The following is an 18,131-nucleotide window of genomic DNA, read 5'->3' as shown; positions in this document are numbered from 1 at the left end:
TGAGAATCTGAACGCAGCCCTGACTGTCGCGCCACGGGATTCGCCGAGTGCGCGGGACCGGGACGGCGGGTGGGGAGGGGAAGGGGGAGGGGGGGCGACGCGGCGGCGAGGAGGTGAAGGACCGGTGGCGCACGCAGGTGGCGCCGCAACATTCAGTCAGTTGCTGGCAGTTGCGGGGTGTCCGCCGGTCGAGTGAGTGGTTGGTGTCGGTTTGTTCGATAACTCGCGATAACCGTCGCGCCGTTCGCGACGCCGTGGAACGCGTGTCCCTAGCGACGGTGGCTTCGTTCCCGTCTGATCTCTTGACGAAGGACCAGCGTGCGCGTGCAGCCCGTGAGCCCGAAGATACAAACGCGCCGCGTCTTCATTCCTCCTGACGACGGCGAATGAGAGCGAGCGAGACCGAGTGCGGCCGACGATCGTTTCGCAGTGCGGCGCGAGAAGGGGGGGAGGGTGCCTCTCCGCCCCGCGCGTGGGTGTGCGTGCCCGTGGGATAGATACGCCGTCGCGAAGTGACAGGAGAACGGAGGACGGGGATAACCCAAATAAAGGTGGTGCGTCCTTCTTCGTCGCTGCCTCCTTGATCGAGTGCGAGGCCAGTGCGAGGGAGAGAGAGAGTGCGAGAGTGCAGTGAAAACGTGATGCACAGCAAATGACAGCGAGGAGGTGAGGATCAATGTGCCGTGATGGCTGAGGAGGAGCTGCTGGTCACCCTGTGCCGCGGCGACTCCGGCTCCGGCGGTTCCTTCGGCTTCTCACTGCTCGGCGCCTCGGCGTCGGCGGGTCTGCCGGCGGCCCACGTCATCTACGACATCGTCGAGAACTCGCCGGCGGCCAGGAGCGGCAAGGTAGATTGCAGGACGCGTGAAACGCAGCGTTTTGGTCGTAAGATCGATTTTCGCGTGCCGTTGTGCACGGGAAATTGATCTTTATGGACAATTTTTTTATCAGATTAAAAAAAATTTTGTTATTGTGCGATGCGCGGAAGATAAGAGAAAGCACGGAGGGAAGAGATACCGGATAATTCGAGTACACGCGAACAAAGTGCTGTCTTTACTCGTTATAAATAGATGATCTAAACAACATTGATGATGAGGATGAGTAGAAAAGGATAATCAATGCGATTACGAATTCGCACGAGTGTTCGCAGCTAAATTTAGTGTTGATGCTGGAAAACGAAGAAAAAAATGAAAACAAAAGCGAGATGAGCGACGTAAAAGCGAGAGTGCATCTCAGCTGCATTCTTTCTGGATGGCGGCACGGTTTTATCGAATAATTTTTTAATAAGCGTACGGAAGATACTGTAAGAAAATGGATCAATAAACTTCTAAATCTTTGATATGGAAAAAAGTATTTCTATTAGACGAAAGTACATTACGTAAAAGTTGATGTAGAAGAATATATTAAAAAATACGTATTTAGGAAATAGAAATTTTTAAGGTATAATTTAACACTTGATACCTTCGAGTTGTGTCCCTATTTTAAGCAATAACGTACTATAGGAGAATAATTTTGTCCCGCTTTACGTTTTTCGATCAGCTGATTCCTCAGCGAAAAGAGTTGTGTTTGACGATCGTTAATCGCTCCGAGGAAGATGTTGAGCCTCCTAAATTCGCTGGGAACTGTTTCTGCGCGAGTGTCGGGGTACGGGCAGCTGGTCCAAACTGGTCCATCGTTCCAGAGTAGATCCAACCCCCCGATTCTGGTCTCGTGACCGCTAAAACGACCCTCCAAGTAAAAATATCGATTTATTTTTAATACTTTTTCCTCTCGATGAAATTGCCCCTCAAGGCAATAATCGATCTTCTTTTAAGATATTTTACATCATACACACACACATACACACAAGGCACGCGATAAAAAGTACTTTTCCTTCCTGATCGTTCGAAATAAACATTGATTTTGATCTCCGCTCTACCTCAAAGTCGAGAACGTTGAGAACGTCGTCGATCAGATCAAACTTGAGGCGATAGTCCTCGTTATCAGTGCCTGTTAAGGCAGGAGACGCGTTGACCTCCAGCAGCCAAGGTCGCAGGTCGTCGCTGAGCAGTATGTCGTAGCCGTAGAGCTCGAAGCAGTTGCGGTCCTGCATCATGGCCGGTTGCACTGCCAGAAGACTGGCCATTATCACACCTGCGGCAAAAACCCATAAATGTGTCTAAATATGTACGTATGCAACACATAGTAATTTATAGTATTCGAAAAATTGTCAGCTATTAATAGTGCATTAATAGTTTCCTAATTATCACACATTTTTTCTGTAATCACTTGATAAACACCTGCGATGCGTTGCATCAAGTTTTCAACCACTTCCGCGCCGTGATGAGTTACTAAATAGTCTCGAAGTTTGCTCAACGCCCACTTGCAGTCCCATTTCTCACTCTTGCCTCTCATCGAAGGGTCATCCTCGATATTCCGACCTGCCTTTAATTGTATCGCTATGTTCGTCAAGTGCACTCTGTTATCTCTAATGTTCTCCAGATCAAACAATTCGCCACATAAGCGGGCGAAACCTTCTCTGGCCAGCCACACTTTCAGGGGATGAAACGAGGTCACCAGCACGTAAATGCGCAAGTCAAATTTTCGTCCTGAGATCGGAGATTTATCTCTTGTTATTCAGTGAAGATCATGATGATAGGAAAAATGAAGCTCAGTATTAGTGTTAAGTGATAATCAGTTGATTGAATATAAAATTAGCGAATTATCTTCAAAATTAGATGTGCAATATTCACAGAGAATTTATTAACGCGAAAATTAATTTTAGTTTGTGATTTTCTCGGACTATTAGCGGTCATTTCTGGAATTAATTTATCAAAACTATTATTTGGTTTATATAAGACATGACACTGGAACGTTTCGAACCTGCGACAAGATAAGGATTATCTATATATCTCTGAACAACATAAGTCTCAGCCGGAATTCCTGGTTGTTGCAACTTGGTCTCTCTGTTCTTCCACTCTGCTAAATCCTTCAGCTTTCTGAATAGAAAGATGCCCTTACCTCGCGACTTCGCCACTGGTTTGACAATCCACGTGGCTCCTTGTTGCCTTGTTGAAAGAATATGGAATGAACATTTTATCGATATATCGATACGTATGGATACTAACACGTTTGTGATTACTCGACGAATGTGTCGTACAAAATCATACTTAACGACTATAAAATTAAAAAAAAACATAATAAGTTGAACTGAATGTTTGGAGTAATTTAATATTATATTGGGAAATTAAATATAGTTTCCTTAATTTACTGGGAATAAGCTGTGTGTTGCTTTACTTGTGATATTCTTCGACGAACATCCGATAATCGTTTGGCAGTTCGAAAGTTACAGGCATGGCATCACATATGCGAAGCTCAGCGGTTTTCTCGGCTCTTGTGAGGGCCTTTCTGTAGCGCTTGAGATTTCGGTACAAATAGTTCTTGCGCGTGAGCTCGTAGTGGTTGCGGAAGTGCGGCACTCGTTGGTAAGGACGCAGCTTCTTCCGATCCCCGTCCAACGCTTGCCGCAGGCCATCGCCCGTTTCGCACCACCACAAATGCCAACTAGCATCTTCAGGGTCAACTATCTCGAAGAACAAGAGGAAGAACGAGGATTTAATTGCCATCTAAATTTTGAGATAGCTTACCCTCTAAGAAAACTCTTAATTTAAAACTCTTGAAAATGAAAAGTGACACATTAACTTCATAAATGGATCCCTTAACTTTGATCTTCTTTTTATTGGTATCAAGCAGATTCTATGATTATCATGCTTAATTGTATTCAAATCTTTTTTTCAAAAAATATTTTTGCCCTTTAGGAATCCACGAAAACTGCTCAAATATCGCATTTTCGAAAATTTGATAAGATTACCTTGGTCCAACCTCTTGCCAACATCACCTGAACTTGCGTTGACGAATAGTCGCAGCGAAATTTTACGACCTTATCATTATACTTTTTTTTCAATTCAACAGATTCTTTTTCTCTATCGAATAATTTAGTCATTTTGATTTCCGAAGAAATAACTCGCGAATCATCCAACATACCCGTGTTGTTGACGTATTATCATTCAACGAATTGACGACTGAATTAACGACTGAACAATCATGCGGACAAAATTGAGGGTGATTCGTATTTGTTCGTTTATACAGTGTGTTTCAATGTTTTAATCAACTTTTAAATATCGTGATACCACTTCTAAGCTACGTTAATTAAATTTTTATGTTTTCAAGATTTCGATTAAATTATTATAAAATATCATATAATGAGATATATAATTACATATTTGTTTTCATATTATTTTTACAATTTAAAATGCATCCTACGTGTAACGACTTATAAAAACGACCCAGGGAAAGTCAATGTCATTGCGAGATCCAAAAATACAATTGGCCACTGGCCGAGAACTGCATTTTCCAACTCGTATTTGATCAGTTGCATTTCGTCGGTCGTGTTATCGATGTTCTTGTGGTGAATGAAAAATTCAATTTATTATTCTCTGAAGTGTACCAAAGGTGTTTCGAATGCCCAAACTCACGTCTTGTTTATCGTGTTGCTTGCGACCGCTTGAGTTCCTCTTGGGAGAAGAATGTCTTTATGGCAGGGATAGATTCGATTACATTGAATATGTACCACTCTCCCAGGTGATTCTCGTAGCGCAGTTCCTGAAGATTTGTTATTCATTACATTAATAATTACATAACTACGCAAGAAGTTAACAAAGCAATCAAAAATAAATCTTAACGTAATCTGAAAAAAATATCGGTATTCTTATTGTTCTTGCTTTTAAATAAAACAATTTGTGTATATGGTGTATATGTGTGTGTGTGTGCGTGTGCGTGCGTGTGTGTGTGTGTGTGCAGTGTACTGTATAATACTATTAATTTGTTATTGAAGATTAACTAATGAATTTAATTTTATAAAGAGCATGCAGTCACACATATGTATAATTATGTAAAATTTTTTCGCCCTTAAAGATTGAACAAATTTATACTGTTTGCTGGTAAGAAAACTGGTGCAGATAAACTGGAATCCTTTCGCTGAACTTTTCTCGCCTCTGACATGATTTCGTAACAGGACTCGCTTCGGTTTCAGACTTTCACATGGCGGTGGGCCGTATGCGTTTTCAATCAGGCATGATATGCGATGATAATATATAAAGCGATCGGAAATAAATATTTATATGTTATTAGTCGGAAAGGGAATGAGATTAGTTACGATTACTAAAGACATTATTAGTTATAATTATTTTAACAAACTTGGTTTACACACACACACACACACACACACAAAATGTAGCGAATACGACAATGCGAATAATTGGAATTAAATAAATTATTAAACAATAAATATAGTGTGCATTGTCGTAAAAATGATTAACGTTTGATTTGTTTCAGGTCGAAGCTGGTGACGTCATACTCAGGGTGAACGAAGTTGATGTTAACCGATTTAGCACGAAAGAAGGTAAAAACATTATACTTTATATATTATATATATTTTTTCTTAATTACCAAATTAATTAACAATAAATTAACAATACTACAACAATAACACATAATAAAATAAAATAGGTATTACATTATAATGATTAATAATAACATGAGATTTTCATACACTTTGTTTGTTATTTTTATTTTTGGTACAACTTTATATAGACGTCATCTGTTCTTGTCTTGTCGATCGATTAATCTTTTTTTGCATGCATATTCCGTTATCTACCATAAATGAAACGTCATTTGACGCAGCATAACATAGATTGATATAATTCAATGTAATCTATAATGGAATAATTAAGATTTTGATCTCATTAATTGGCATGACCATTGAAATCGAACTTGACAACACCTCAGCGAACAGAATCTGTAAGAAAACAAAATTGATTAAAATTAACGGTTAAAAAGATATAACTTAATGATTAGTTTAATTCTCGAGGCCATAATAATATAAATAAATAGAAATTTGCATAAATTTGTATTAATTGCAATCGAATACATATAATTAAGCTCACACAAGCTCAAACTTTTAAACTTGTTTGTTATTTCAGTATTGAAATGTTTACGGCTATCCTCGGATCCCGTTACCCTGAAGCTGCGAAGAGGTAAATGTGGTTTTATAACGCATGCTTGCAACTTATAAAACTTTACTATATGTTAATCAATAACTCCTGTATCATACGTCAATGACGTGCATTATAAGGCTGGTGAACCCTCGCGATCATGATCAATCTAATGATAGATAAACATCGGAAAGCATTCTTGTGAACCTGATATCGTAATAATAATAGAATTAACGCTATAATAACCGATAGCTAACACAATCTACAAAGGAAGTTATGCATTCACCCCCATGGAAGGGGTTGGCCGATGACCAAGGGCGCACAATTATCCGCACGGGCGGTTCTCAAACGATGCGTAAGAGTGACAAACGATTTTCTGTCAGACGACCACATCGATCCGTCGAAGAATTTTATCTTTCCCTTTTATAATTTATGCAGAACGTCCTTATTATTATGTAATTATTATTTCCTGATTGGTTTTAACGATTAGATAAATACATCAAATTTGTTAAATTAAATGTTTACTATAGTAATAATGATAAACGTTTTCCTGTCAGACAATCCTATCGATTTCTAATATTTTCTATAAAGGAAAAATTTCGCTTCTTTTTATACTTTATAATTGCGTACGCACATTTTAAATTATTTTTATTATTATATTTGTTATTTTTATTATAAAATATATTAGTGATAACATATAATAATAGTTATTGACTTTCTCTTTGATAAAGAATAGCTGATTCTTTTATAATAAAAATGTCAAAACATATTTATAGTTTATGAGTTGTGAGCAATGGAAAAAGACAATCTGTTCTAATTGTAAGCCAAACAAATGAAAAAATGGCAAAATTTTATTAAAAAAAAGCGAACGCACACCAATACATAGATACTAAAGCAGAAACATTACTTACAGATCCCGCAGTAAAGGCGCATGTTCGCCGCCTTCTCTCTCCTGGTCAACCCATGAACGACGAGGATACGACAGCCTCGAAAGATGTTTTGACGAACAAATCTCAGAAAGCCGTCACTTCCGGTAATGGAGACAACAAAGAGCTCAAGAAGACGCAAAGAATGCCAGAAGCGTCTGCAGATTCGCCGACCCCGGCATCAGCATCGGCTACGAGGAGCAATGGCTCGTGCAGCGACGCCTCCGTCTCGTCGGAACTGGAGGTACTCTTACCATCCGTAGACCACTTTAAGGAAGAGGAACGAACCCAATGGGAGCCCCTCTGTGCCGAGAAATTTCCTCGGCAAAAGAATACACCTAGGTAAGAACTGGCTAAGACAACTTTGTTGTTGTCTGTTATCTGAAAAGCTATAGCTATTATTTAACTATTCTTCACCAAGCATAGTTAGTTTTGGTCTAATTTCCATTCCACATCTTGTAAAATTACCTCGCTTGTTGGGAAACATTTTATATTTATATATATATATATATATATATATATATATATATATATATATATCAATCATATAATAACATTTGATCTGATTGGCAGGTTCGAGGCGTACATGATGACCGGCGACCTAATGTTAAACCTCTCGCGCACACAGCAGAGCAGTAATTTGCTACCCAAGCAGCACCAGCAGCGGAAGGTCGACTCCCTTAGGTACAATCCTAACCATCAACATGCCACCACTACCAGCACTAGCACCCATCATAATCATAATCATCATCATCATCATCATCATCACCACAATTCGGTGCCCAGCAGTCCCAACGAAATCCAATTGGCCCATCAACATCATCATCATCATCGAGGAAGCGCCTACAAGGCTTCCAGTTCAGCCAGCACGTCGCCCGTGGGCGCCGCCAGACGCGAGGCGGTGCAGGGCACGCCGGGAGTCCAAGTCGATCCCAGCAAGAATACTGCCTCGAGTTTTGGTTTCGTGCGTACTTCGCGGTCGGAGGATCATCTACAATTCCAGAAAGACCCTTCGATGAGCGCCGTTGATATCGATATCGACGACGACGTCACTTCGAGCTTGAACACACTGTTGGACCCACGGCCGGAGGGCTTGATGGCTAATGAGCGGATCGTCTGGACTTACAATGCGCCCGTCAGTTCGCCAGCCGCTTCTTGCTGCCAAAACGGCGGCTCATCCTCGTCCTCGTCCTCTTCATCACCCTCTTCGACGAGCCCTCAGCGTTCTTTATCTCCTGCCTCCCCGACCTCCGTCTCGTCCTCCGTTATGTCCTCCAACTCTGGCTCCCGCAGGTTTCCGCCGGTTCAGACTGTTCCTGGGGTCGCCGGCACCCCGGCAAGTCATCTTCCTGCTAACGGTGATCTCAGTCAATCGGAGGCCATCAGCAACATGTCCAGTCCAGACTACAATGACGAAGAGACGATGGACATTCTCAGCGCACGGGACATCATGATGGTGAGCGATCCCAGCGACAGCGATTCTACCATCTTGGCGAGCGAACCGCCCCAGAGAAGATTGAAAGCTAATCCTCAGGACGCTGGTGAACATAGAATAGTGATCCAGGTGAAGGGGCCTGACAAAGAAGTTCCAAGAAACACGAGTCCCAGGCAGGCAAGGAGAAGAGGAAACCCTGGAGAATTAGTATCAACCGCTGTACCCCAAAATTTACAGAGGAATCAACCTGGGGTCCAAGGAGTTCCTGGCATCACTGTCGGATCACTGGCGCCTGAATGTGTGGGTTATCAGGTAGCTTTAGAGAATTTAATCACGTTTCGTTTCGAATTTATTTACTCTCGAATTAATTTTATTAGCTTTTAGAAATTTGATGGAAATTTTTTATTGTAAAATAATTAAATTATTTTTCACAATTTTATATATTTTCTCAATTTGTATATATTATAATAGTAATAACAGTAATAGCATAGAGCAGTGGTGGTGAACCTATGGCACGCGTGCCAGAGGTAGCACGTACGAAAATTTCGCTGGCACGATTTACAATGTCATTTATACGCTTATAAATTATTCAAAATTTGTTTTAATTGTTACAAGTTAAATTTTGTTTTACATGAAAGAAACTAACCAACAAATACATAGCCCAGCTGTAGGAACAAGGCCCGGCAGCTGAAAACTTATCTCAACAAAATTCTGCAAAAAAATAATTAATTCTTTATTAATTTTTAAAAACTATCCAGCAACATCAACAACTCGATAAATATTATTTGTAAATTTTTGTCACGCGCACATAAAAAGGTTCGCCATCACTAGAGTAGTAGTAATAAAATAGAACCTAAAATTTTATACTACTTATTATGTCCTATTATTAATTAGCTACTTATTATTAATCGCTTCTTTGCCGCTTTTAGGAATTAAAGGAGAGCCAAGATGAGAGGGAAGCTCTGATGAGCGGAGTGTATGATGAACAGAAGGGACACGGGGGTGGCGCATCGCCACCGCAGTCGGCGGATGAGGAAAGCGATATTGAGAGCCTGCACAGTTTCCACTACAGTCCGAAAGCGGTGGATCTGCCTTCCGCTGTTCGACTAGCCAAACGCCTCTATTCCTTGGACGGCTTTAAGAAGTCTGACGTCTCCAGACATCTTAGCAAAAAGTAATCTTTCTCTTTGTATTGATTTATTGTCTATACAAAATATCAGTTTGCAAAAGTTTCAATTTTATCTATATATAATATCTCGTGCAGCAACGACTTTAGCAGAGCAGTGGCGGAGGAGTACCTGCGCTACTTCAACTTTGAGCGCGACACACTGGACGTGGCTCTTAGAAAGTTTCTCGCTCAATTTTCCTTAACGGGAGAGACCCAAGAACGGGAGAGAGTCTTGGTGCATTTTTCCAAACGGTATTTAGACTGCAATCCTGGTAGCTTCAATTCTCAAGGTAAGCACGCATTAGAATATACATGTGTATAATTTATCTAGTCAGGTAATACTGATTATAGAAGATAATTACATAATTCTAGATATATAATTTTGAATAATTTTTATCTTCAGATTTTTATCTTTAGAGTTATTAAATATACTCTCTATATCTTGTCACGTAGATTAGAATCATATCATATCAAACTCTGTTTGTCTAGATGCGGTTCACACGTTAACTTGTGCGATAATGCTACTTAACACGGATCTTCACGGCCAGAATATTGGCCGGAAGATGTCCTGTTCTGAGTTTATTGAGAATCTGTCGGAGCTCAACGACGGCGATAACTTTCCGCGCGAAGTGCTCAAACAGCTCTATAATGCCATCAAGTCTTTCCCTCTCGAATGGGCCCTGTAAGCGATTAAAACTTAAATTTCGACATTAAACGTATATTAAAAAACTTAATTAAATTATATAAATAATTTAATTAAGTTTTTTAATATAATGTTTAATGTCGAAATAGTTTTCCTTGTGATTAGTAGTTATTACTGAATTAAATTTTATGTTCGCCGGTTTAGGGACGAAGAAGGGGATGAAGCGACGAACCAAGTGATACAACAGGGCGATGGTACGGCGATGATCGCCGGTACCGGGAATCCGTTCCTTGATGTGCCAAATATTACAGGTGCCACGGAGTTCAAGAAGGGCTATGTTATGCGCAAGTGTTGCTACGATTCAAACGGAAAAAAGAGTACGCACTCATTATGTCTTTTGTACTATTTGAAATCTTGGTAGCTGTGATATTCTTATTATATTCTTATATCTTTTGCGTACTCTCTTGTATAATTTCTTATACATATATGAAATATAACATTCTTCTAAACGGGGAAAAAAGTACGCACTCATTACGTCTTTTGTAATATTAAAATTCTTGGTAGCTGATACTTATATTCTTATATCTTTTGCGCAATCTCTTAATTTCTTATATGAAATATAATATTCTTATGTGAAATACGATACTCGCAGCTCCGTAAGAGAGGCTGCTGCGTATTGAAATGTAATATTCTTATATGATATTCACAGCTCCGTTTGGTAAGAGAGGCTGGAAAATGTACTACTGCACATTGCGCGAGCTTGTATTATATCTGCACAAAGATGAACATGGCTTCCGTAATGACAGTCTGCATAACGCTATACGTATTCATCACGCGTTAGCTACTAAAGCGACCGATTATACGAAAAAGCAGCATGTTTTCCGATTGCAAACAGCTGATCAAGCAGAGTATCTCTTTCAAACAAGGTAAATACTGTTTATCAATTTTACAAATATAATTATATATATATATTAATATATAGGAGAGAATAATAGAATGGAAGTGAACTAAATTTTACTCGAATTGTTTTTTTATTTGAATTTAATTGTGATACCGTTCCATTTTAATCTTGCACAGCATGAATAAAACTTAAAGCGTGATCATATTACGTTTATATAGTGATTCGAAGGAGTTGCAGTCTTGGATCGACACAATCAACTTTGTATGCGCCAGCTTTTCGTGTCAGCCGCTCGCAGGCGCCGTCGGTTCCCAGCGCAAATTTCAGCGCCCGTTGCTGCCATGTAGCCATACCAAATTAACTTCCGTGAGTGTGCTATGATGCATCCTAACATTCTTTATATTATTCATAAATATCTTTTTTTTTCTTTTGTTTAACTTAAAAAAGGTGCATATAAAAGATATAAAAAGAGAGTTTAACTGATTTGTTGATAGAGAGAACAATTGCGGGACCACGAGGACAGAGTCAACAGGCTAGAGGCGGAATTAGATGAACACAGACGGCATCCTCCGGAAAGAGGTGCGAAAGCTCTCACTGTACAGAATTATAAGGAGAAGGACGCCTACTTACATCACGAGGTAAATTTTAAATAATTAAGACAACTGTGAATTTTTTTATTTTTTTTCCTCTCAAGTTAAAGCAAGAATATAATTTCTCCTTTACTCCGTCTTACTTAGTGTCTTCACTCTGTCACATTTTTAATCAATTCAACTGATGCTTATTTCAGTTGAAACGATACAAGACATATGCCTACCTACTTCGTTCCCGGTTGGCGTTCAGTGAAGTGGAACCGTCATCGTTAGTGGAGAGTAGCATCGGCGAAGTAGATGAGGGTGCGCCTACTGGACCCGGGGCATTAGTGAACGCGGAAGGGGCTTTGGTGCCACCACCGGTCCCCGAACGGCCGGCCGCAGCCAATAGGTACAGTTACCGGGCCGCCATTTATAGCGGAGGCGGCCGTCTAAATCTATTAAACGGTGGCCACCAGGACTATAATGCCGCCAGTGGCGATATTGGTTGACGTGATGCTTTTGGCTTGTGCGGGCTAGTTTGACCCCGGTGCTGGTGCTGGTGATGTTGATAGTTGATGGTTAATGGTTAATGATTAATGGTAGACACAAGTGACGCAAACTAACAGTATATCTGACACGTTGCACTCCATTTTAGCGCTCGTGATGGTGTGATCTGTTTATTAACATTCCTTTGACGCTAGTGAACTTTTTTAAGGTTCGTAAGTTTTCTAAAAAAATTGATATATTGAGGATAAAGCGGTATTTTGTACATCGTTGCTGACTTTTCTTTTTGATTTGTTTATGTAGATTAAGAGCAAGCATTATTATTTTATTTTCCCGCATTGAACATTGCAATTTGTTATTTGAGAGTAGCATGTAAAAACGATATGTGATTGTGCGAAATGACATGTTATACTGTTTCATATTGTTAGTTTGCGTATGAATATTAATTTATGCAAATTAAAAGAAATATATATATTATAAGAGTTGAGGGGAGCCCTGTTAAGACTGGGTAGAAAAACATTTTCGCGTTTCAACTCGTTGTCGTAGAAAGTCGAAGAAAATGTCAACCATTTTATGATTATACAAAAAGAGCGACCTACGAATTTGTTATTTAATTAACAGTTTAACATTAATGTTGGACTGATAGATTCGATTTATAAATTTGTAAAGTTCGTGACCGTACAGTATATATTTAAGTAATAATTTATTTGTTACTTAACAATATCTTATTTTATTTTTTTATGACTTATGATTTTGTAAGTTTTTCATGTTTTCCTCTAATTTGCAAACAAATTTATGTTATCGAGTATGGGTATAATTAAGGAAGAGCATGCCAAATTTTTCTCTCTCTCTCATTTAAACATGATTATATTTAATATAATTATATTTTATGAATGTTAATTATATATGAAATATATGTTTTGTATTTGAACATATCACAAAAACCTTGTTTCTCTAATTTTTGCATAATAAATCTTTTTATTCTTCCATGTTTAATGTTTGATTAAATTTTGCAATAATTTTTATATTAAAAATATATATTATAAATGTAAATTTGTGCATATTATGTAATTATATGATCATTTAATATTACAATAAATATATGCGCGCGCGCGCGCGCGTATTATATGATTATGTTAGATATAATTATGTTTTATTTGAACAAAATAAAGATTCTTCCTAATTTTTATATATGTAGTGAGATTATTTTTAGTGATTACATATACAACAATTTGTATATACATCGTTCCATTTTATATATAATAAATATTTTGATTTTTTAATTATTTAGTAATTGAGTCTGATGAATTAACATTCCACATAAGAATTATTTTGAATATTTTTTTACTAATTTGATTAACAATTAAGAAAATTTATGAAATATTGAAGTTATGGTAATTTTTTGAATTTTTAGAGAATATAGTAATTGATGTAGAGCATTAAATAAAAAAATATATATCAGTGAAATATATATAAATAATAGAAATTATATAAACGCGAAATTATTGTGTGTAACAGATAAACGATTGTTTCACTGGATATATCGATATGAGAGAATATACAGGATATCCCTGTATATTCTTCACAATTAAAATTAATTACAAAGTAAATGTTTTATAACATTATTTCGTTTTTAATCTGAATTTTGTTTCAATTGTTTTATCTTTTCTAATTACAGGATGTATTATAACTTTTTGAAATGTATTTAATACTATCTAATTAAAACTCTTGTTTATATTTAAAATTTTTTTCTTTTCTTTGCTTTGTTTTCTCTCTTGATTTTATCATCATCTATCTTCCATCTCTATTTTATATTTTTTTCTTTTCTCTTCTTCAAAATCCCTGGTTTTTTAACAGAAATTACCATCCCATCGAGGGGAGGGGGAGGGGGGTAATTTTTAGCGATCTCCTTGTACATAAAACTGTAACATATGTGGATATATCGTAAACTCTGATTATAAACTATAATATAATAATAAAGATCAATGATCTTCAAATCTTACATATGTGTGGAACTCGCCTTTCTATGATAAAACCCCGATTATTTTCTATCAACAATAAACAATAATTACTTGCGTACAATTGCTTTTGAGTAATATGCATGCGTTGGTATCGGCAGTGTTGTTATTATTATTATTATTAGTATTACTATTATTGTTATAGTTGTTATGTTTCATTATTAGTGTTATAGTTATTATTATTATTTAGTCAACAAATAAATTAACAAGCTCGATATTTTAAATTAAATCGCGATTTTGAATGAATTTTTGCAACAGCTCGACAATCTTTGTTTATAATAAATCTATATTCATTTGTTGCATGCAACAGAGTCGATCCGGCAGCAACGTAGACAGGATCCAGCAAGCTTGTCCAGCTTTCAGGATGTTTCTCAGGACAGCTTTTTTTTCGCGCAAATACGAAATGAGAAATAAATGAAACAAAGTTATCTATACGAATTTTTAGTCGTCAAATAAAATAGATAAATTGACTTCAATTGATAATTGTGATAATTATGGAAGAATGATTGTGTGTCTTGGCTGTTGGCTGTGTTGATTAGGCGATTTCTTCGTTTCTTTCATGAGCAGAGGTAATGAATACTTGGTATAAATAAATGAAATTCCCGTATTTACGCGAAATATATGCGTTATTTAAGACTGATCGTATCAAAATATATACTCCGTATATACTAAATGATAATGAAAAACTTACCGATATGCAAAAATTTGTTGCAGGGTGGTAATAATATAATACAAATTATATATATATATATATATATATATATATATATATTAATTTCTTATATTACATTATACTGACATAAAAAATTGTGAATGTAAAAAATTACTTGTTTCTGATGAATTTAACAATTAATTTGTCACGGATATATACTTTATATGGAACAGTAAATTTGAAGAATACGGATCATTCAAACGAACAGTAAATTTAAATCGACAGAATGCGAAGATAGGCCAAAGAATTGCATTTACATACATTTGTTGAAGTATTATCCCTTTCACAATTTTGCATATAAGTTTTGTTTATAATTGTTTCCTATTTTTACACATACATTTAAACAATTTTCTATTTTATATAATAAAACCTTAATAGCATGGTGTCAATTTGATTTCTGAAATAAAACAGAAATTTAAAATGATGAAAGGTTTTTTATACAACTTAGTTTACTACTGAGTTGTAAATATATATATTTGTAAATATATTTTGTTACTATTAGTATTATCTTCATACTATTATCATTATTTGAAATTTAATGATAAAATGAATTTACAAAAGAATGACTGCGTTTTATATTTATGCGTTATTATTAGTACTGTCATTGTTATTATATATCTTTGTAAATATGTGATTATGGACATAAGAAAGAGAGAGAAAGAGAGAGAGAGGGAGATAGAAAATAAAGTTATATAAATAATATTCTTTTATACATTTTTTTCGTCCTACATAAATTTGAAATTAAGAATTATGAATGCCATAATTTTTTATCTCCATCTGTTATCTTTTAAATTTTTGTATATAAAAAGTTGTGTATAAAAACAAGCTTCAAAATATAAACGTATTACTTAATAATAAAACCTTGTTTATTTCGTTTTTAAACAATATTATAAATAAAAGGTTATTTCACTGTAAAACATCTGGCTTTGAAATGTACTATTTGCAAATAAAATTATGATCCGCCGTTGAGTTATACTACTTTTTTTATACAAAGATAGTAGAGACTTCTAGCGGAATTAGTTTTTGTCGTATACATATTGTAGCTAAAAAATATATGTCGATGCTTCTGGTCTCTTAACGTTTTAAACCAGTTTTGTTTGAATTTTATTTCGTATATGAATAATTGCGCATTTTCATGATTGAGTACTTGATTGAATGGCTCTTGCACTTTAAATGATCCGTTTATCAATAGATATATAAATATCAATGATAGAACTCAACTTTTATGAATTTTTTTCATTATTAGCAGATATATATCTTTTTTATTAGTTCTTAAAAGAATAAAAAAAGATAAGAATAAATAAAGATTCTAATGAAAATATCGCATCAGGCTCAAGGAAGAAGAGGATTGTTAATAGAAGAGTAGAACCAAAATAAAACTCAAAAGTCATGTTCGGTCGTGCATCACACAATCATATCAATAATCATAACCGTTTTTCATACGCAATTAAACATTAATATTGCAAGATTGCACACACGTACAGTCATAAAAGCTGCAATAGTATTCACAATTACAATACATTGGCACGAAACAATCAAGCAACGATCAAGTACGATCGATGTTTCTATGGTGATGTTTCTTCAATTATCAGAAGCGCGAGACGAGTTATGCTTGAAGTCTATATCATCATCAATATTTACAATATTCACACAGTGCTTGTATATCACACGTAGCGTCGCTAATATTAAATACTCTTCTAATATCCAAATCTCGTATTTAAGAGAATGGCTACCGCAGTTCAAGATCGCATAATTCCGACTATGGACACCCTGGTGAAATACGATAAACCAGTTCTGGTCACGACTCATCCGGAAAAAGTGTGTGATGAATTACAGTTATTATTTGATCGATTTCATGGATCTCTGACGCATCTACTTTGAAAATAAAAAACACCCACAGGTACGCAAAGATTCGGCGCTGCCAAAAATTGGCGCGGCTGCTTGCAAAGTTGAGAAGACCTCAGCTCCGGCCGACACGCGAAAGGAGACCATCGAGATCCTCAATAAAATTCTGCCTCCGAAGGAATGGGAGGAGGACGGACAGATATGGACCCAGCGTGTAAAATTGGAAATATTTTTTAAAACGAATAAACTAATAATTAATTTAAAAATAATAATACAATTGTACGTGGACAGTCCGCAGACATACCGATACATCCGTTGTTGTTTAGGTGTCGAGTACTCCCGCGACGAGGCTGGATGTAATAAACTTGCAGGAGCAGCTTGATATGAGATTACAGCAGAGGCAGGCCAGGGAAACTGGCATCTGTCCCGTTCGTAGGCAACTCTACACACAATGCTTTGGTATAACTTCAATTAAGTAACGCAGCAAATTGCGCATTGCTTCTTCTGCAAATATGTTATATAATATAAAATATTGCGTTAACGCATTTCAGATGAATTGATACGGCAAGTAACGGTGAATTGCGCCGAACGTGGACTGCTCTTGCTGAGGGTAAGAGATGAACTTAGGATGACACTGTTGGCCTATCAAACATTGTACCAAAGTAGTATTGCTTTCGGGATACGTAAAGCATTGCAAGTACGCACATGTTCTTATATAAGTAAAAGATTTGATAACTTTTGCTGGCAAATACAGTCTTAATGCACTTTAACGTAAATTAACGGGATGCTTGTTCGATAGGCTGAGCAAGGAAAGGAAAATCTAATTAATACAGCTGAAGAATTACGATTAGAAAAAACTGAGTTAGAGAAAACGGTTGCAGAATTAAGGTTGAAATTTGATCAAGCTGAGAGAAGAGCGACCGAGTTAAGGGAAGCGGAGGAGAAGAAACACATGGAAGAAATACAATTTCTTAAAAAGACAAATTTGCAATTAAAGGTAGAGTTTTTTTTAATTCTTAGGAACTCTTTTTCAAGCTTATATTAAATTATGAAACATATGATGCATGTATTATTCTGATTCTCCGATTTTATTATGTTATAGTAAAATATTATCATAAACATAAAACATAATTATGATTTTCAGACTCAATTGGAAGGTATTATAGCACCGAAAAAATAAAAAGCCAACATATACAAGCGTAATTTTAAATGTTTTACATACAGCAATTATAAACACACCATCTATGAGTACATGAATAGCTATATTGGCATTAACAAATTTTAATGTAAAATGTAATTATATAAACAGGAATAAAAGATTCACATTTTAATAAATGCACATCGCTTATAAGTAAACTGATAATAATTTATTGCAAAT

At 36.5% G+C, this 18,131-nt stretch overlaps 3 protein-coding genes across 6 annotated transcripts; 2 read left to right on the top strand and 1 right to left on the bottom strand.

Annotated features, from left to right (window-relative positions):
- The first annotated feature begins 160 nt into the window (after positions 1-160).
- LOC105275973 (PH and SEC7 domain-containing protein 1) lies at positions 161-14,666 on the top strand. Of its 4 annotated transcripts, XM_011333232.2 has the most exons (14): positions 161-848; positions 5,374-5,440; positions 6,021-6,074; positions 6,946-7,300; positions 7,532-8,705; positions 9,323-9,567; positions 9,658-9,851; positions 10,051-10,243; positions 10,409-10,581; positions 10,914-11,130; positions 11,324-11,468; positions 11,597-11,740; positions 11,890-12,083; positions 14,507-14,666. In XM_011333232.2, exons 1-14 carry the CDS (start codon positions 687-689, stop codon positions 14,526-14,528), a joined length of 3,339 nt encoding a protein of 1,112 aa, XP_011331534.1. In that variant the 5' UTR covers positions 161-686; the 3' UTR covers positions 14,529-14,666. The 4 variants fall into 4 exon arrangements, with proteins under 4 accessions (XP_011331534.1, XP_011331529.1, XP_011331528.1 ...); XM_011333227.2 differs by lacking the exon at positions 14,507-14,666 and having other exon boundaries at positions 7,532-8,693; positions 11,890-13,174; XM_011333226.2 differs by lacking the exon at positions 14,507-14,666 and having other exon boundaries at positions 11,890-13,174.
- On the bottom strand, positions 842-4,761 carry LOC105275972 (probable tubulin polyglutamylase TTLL9). Its single transcript, XM_026972559.1, has 5 exons — positions 3,277-4,761; positions 2,863-3,047; positions 2,280-2,588; positions 1,919-2,133; positions 842-1,728 (listed from the first exon to the last, which is right to left on the bottom strand). The coding sequence occupies exons 1-5, from the start codon at positions 3,603-3,605 to the stop codon at positions 1,477-1,479; spliced, it is 1,290 nt and encodes a 429-aa protein (XP_026828360.1). The 5' UTR covers positions 3,606-4,761; the 3' UTR covers positions 842-1,476.
- Positions 14,667-14,679: 13 nt separating the features above from the next.
- On the top strand, positions 14,680-18,088 carry LOC105275974 (axonemal dynein light intermediate polypeptide 1). Its single transcript, XM_011333233.3, has 7 exons — positions 14,680-14,765; positions 16,631-16,726; positions 16,809-16,967; positions 17,080-17,212; positions 17,305-17,450; positions 17,553-17,750; positions 17,898-18,088. The coding sequence occupies exons 2-7, from the start codon at positions 16,634-16,636 to the stop codon at positions 17,931-17,933; spliced, it is 765 nt and encodes a 254-aa protein (XP_011331535.2). The 5' UTR covers positions 14,680-14,765; positions 16,631-16,633; the 3' UTR covers positions 17,934-18,088.
- Positions 18,089-18,131: the final 43 nt, after the last annotated feature.

This window comes from Ooceraea biroi, chromosome 9, assembly GCF_003672135.1.
Source record: "Ooceraea biroi isolate clonal line C1 chromosome 9, Obir_v5.4, whole genome shotgun sequence".
Taxonomy (NCBI): Eukaryota; Metazoa; Arthropoda; class Insecta; order Hymenoptera; family Formicidae; genus Ooceraea; species Ooceraea biroi.
The sequence above is the reverse complement of the archived record's forward strand: the minus strand, read 5'-3'. Positions and strand labels throughout refer to the sequence as shown.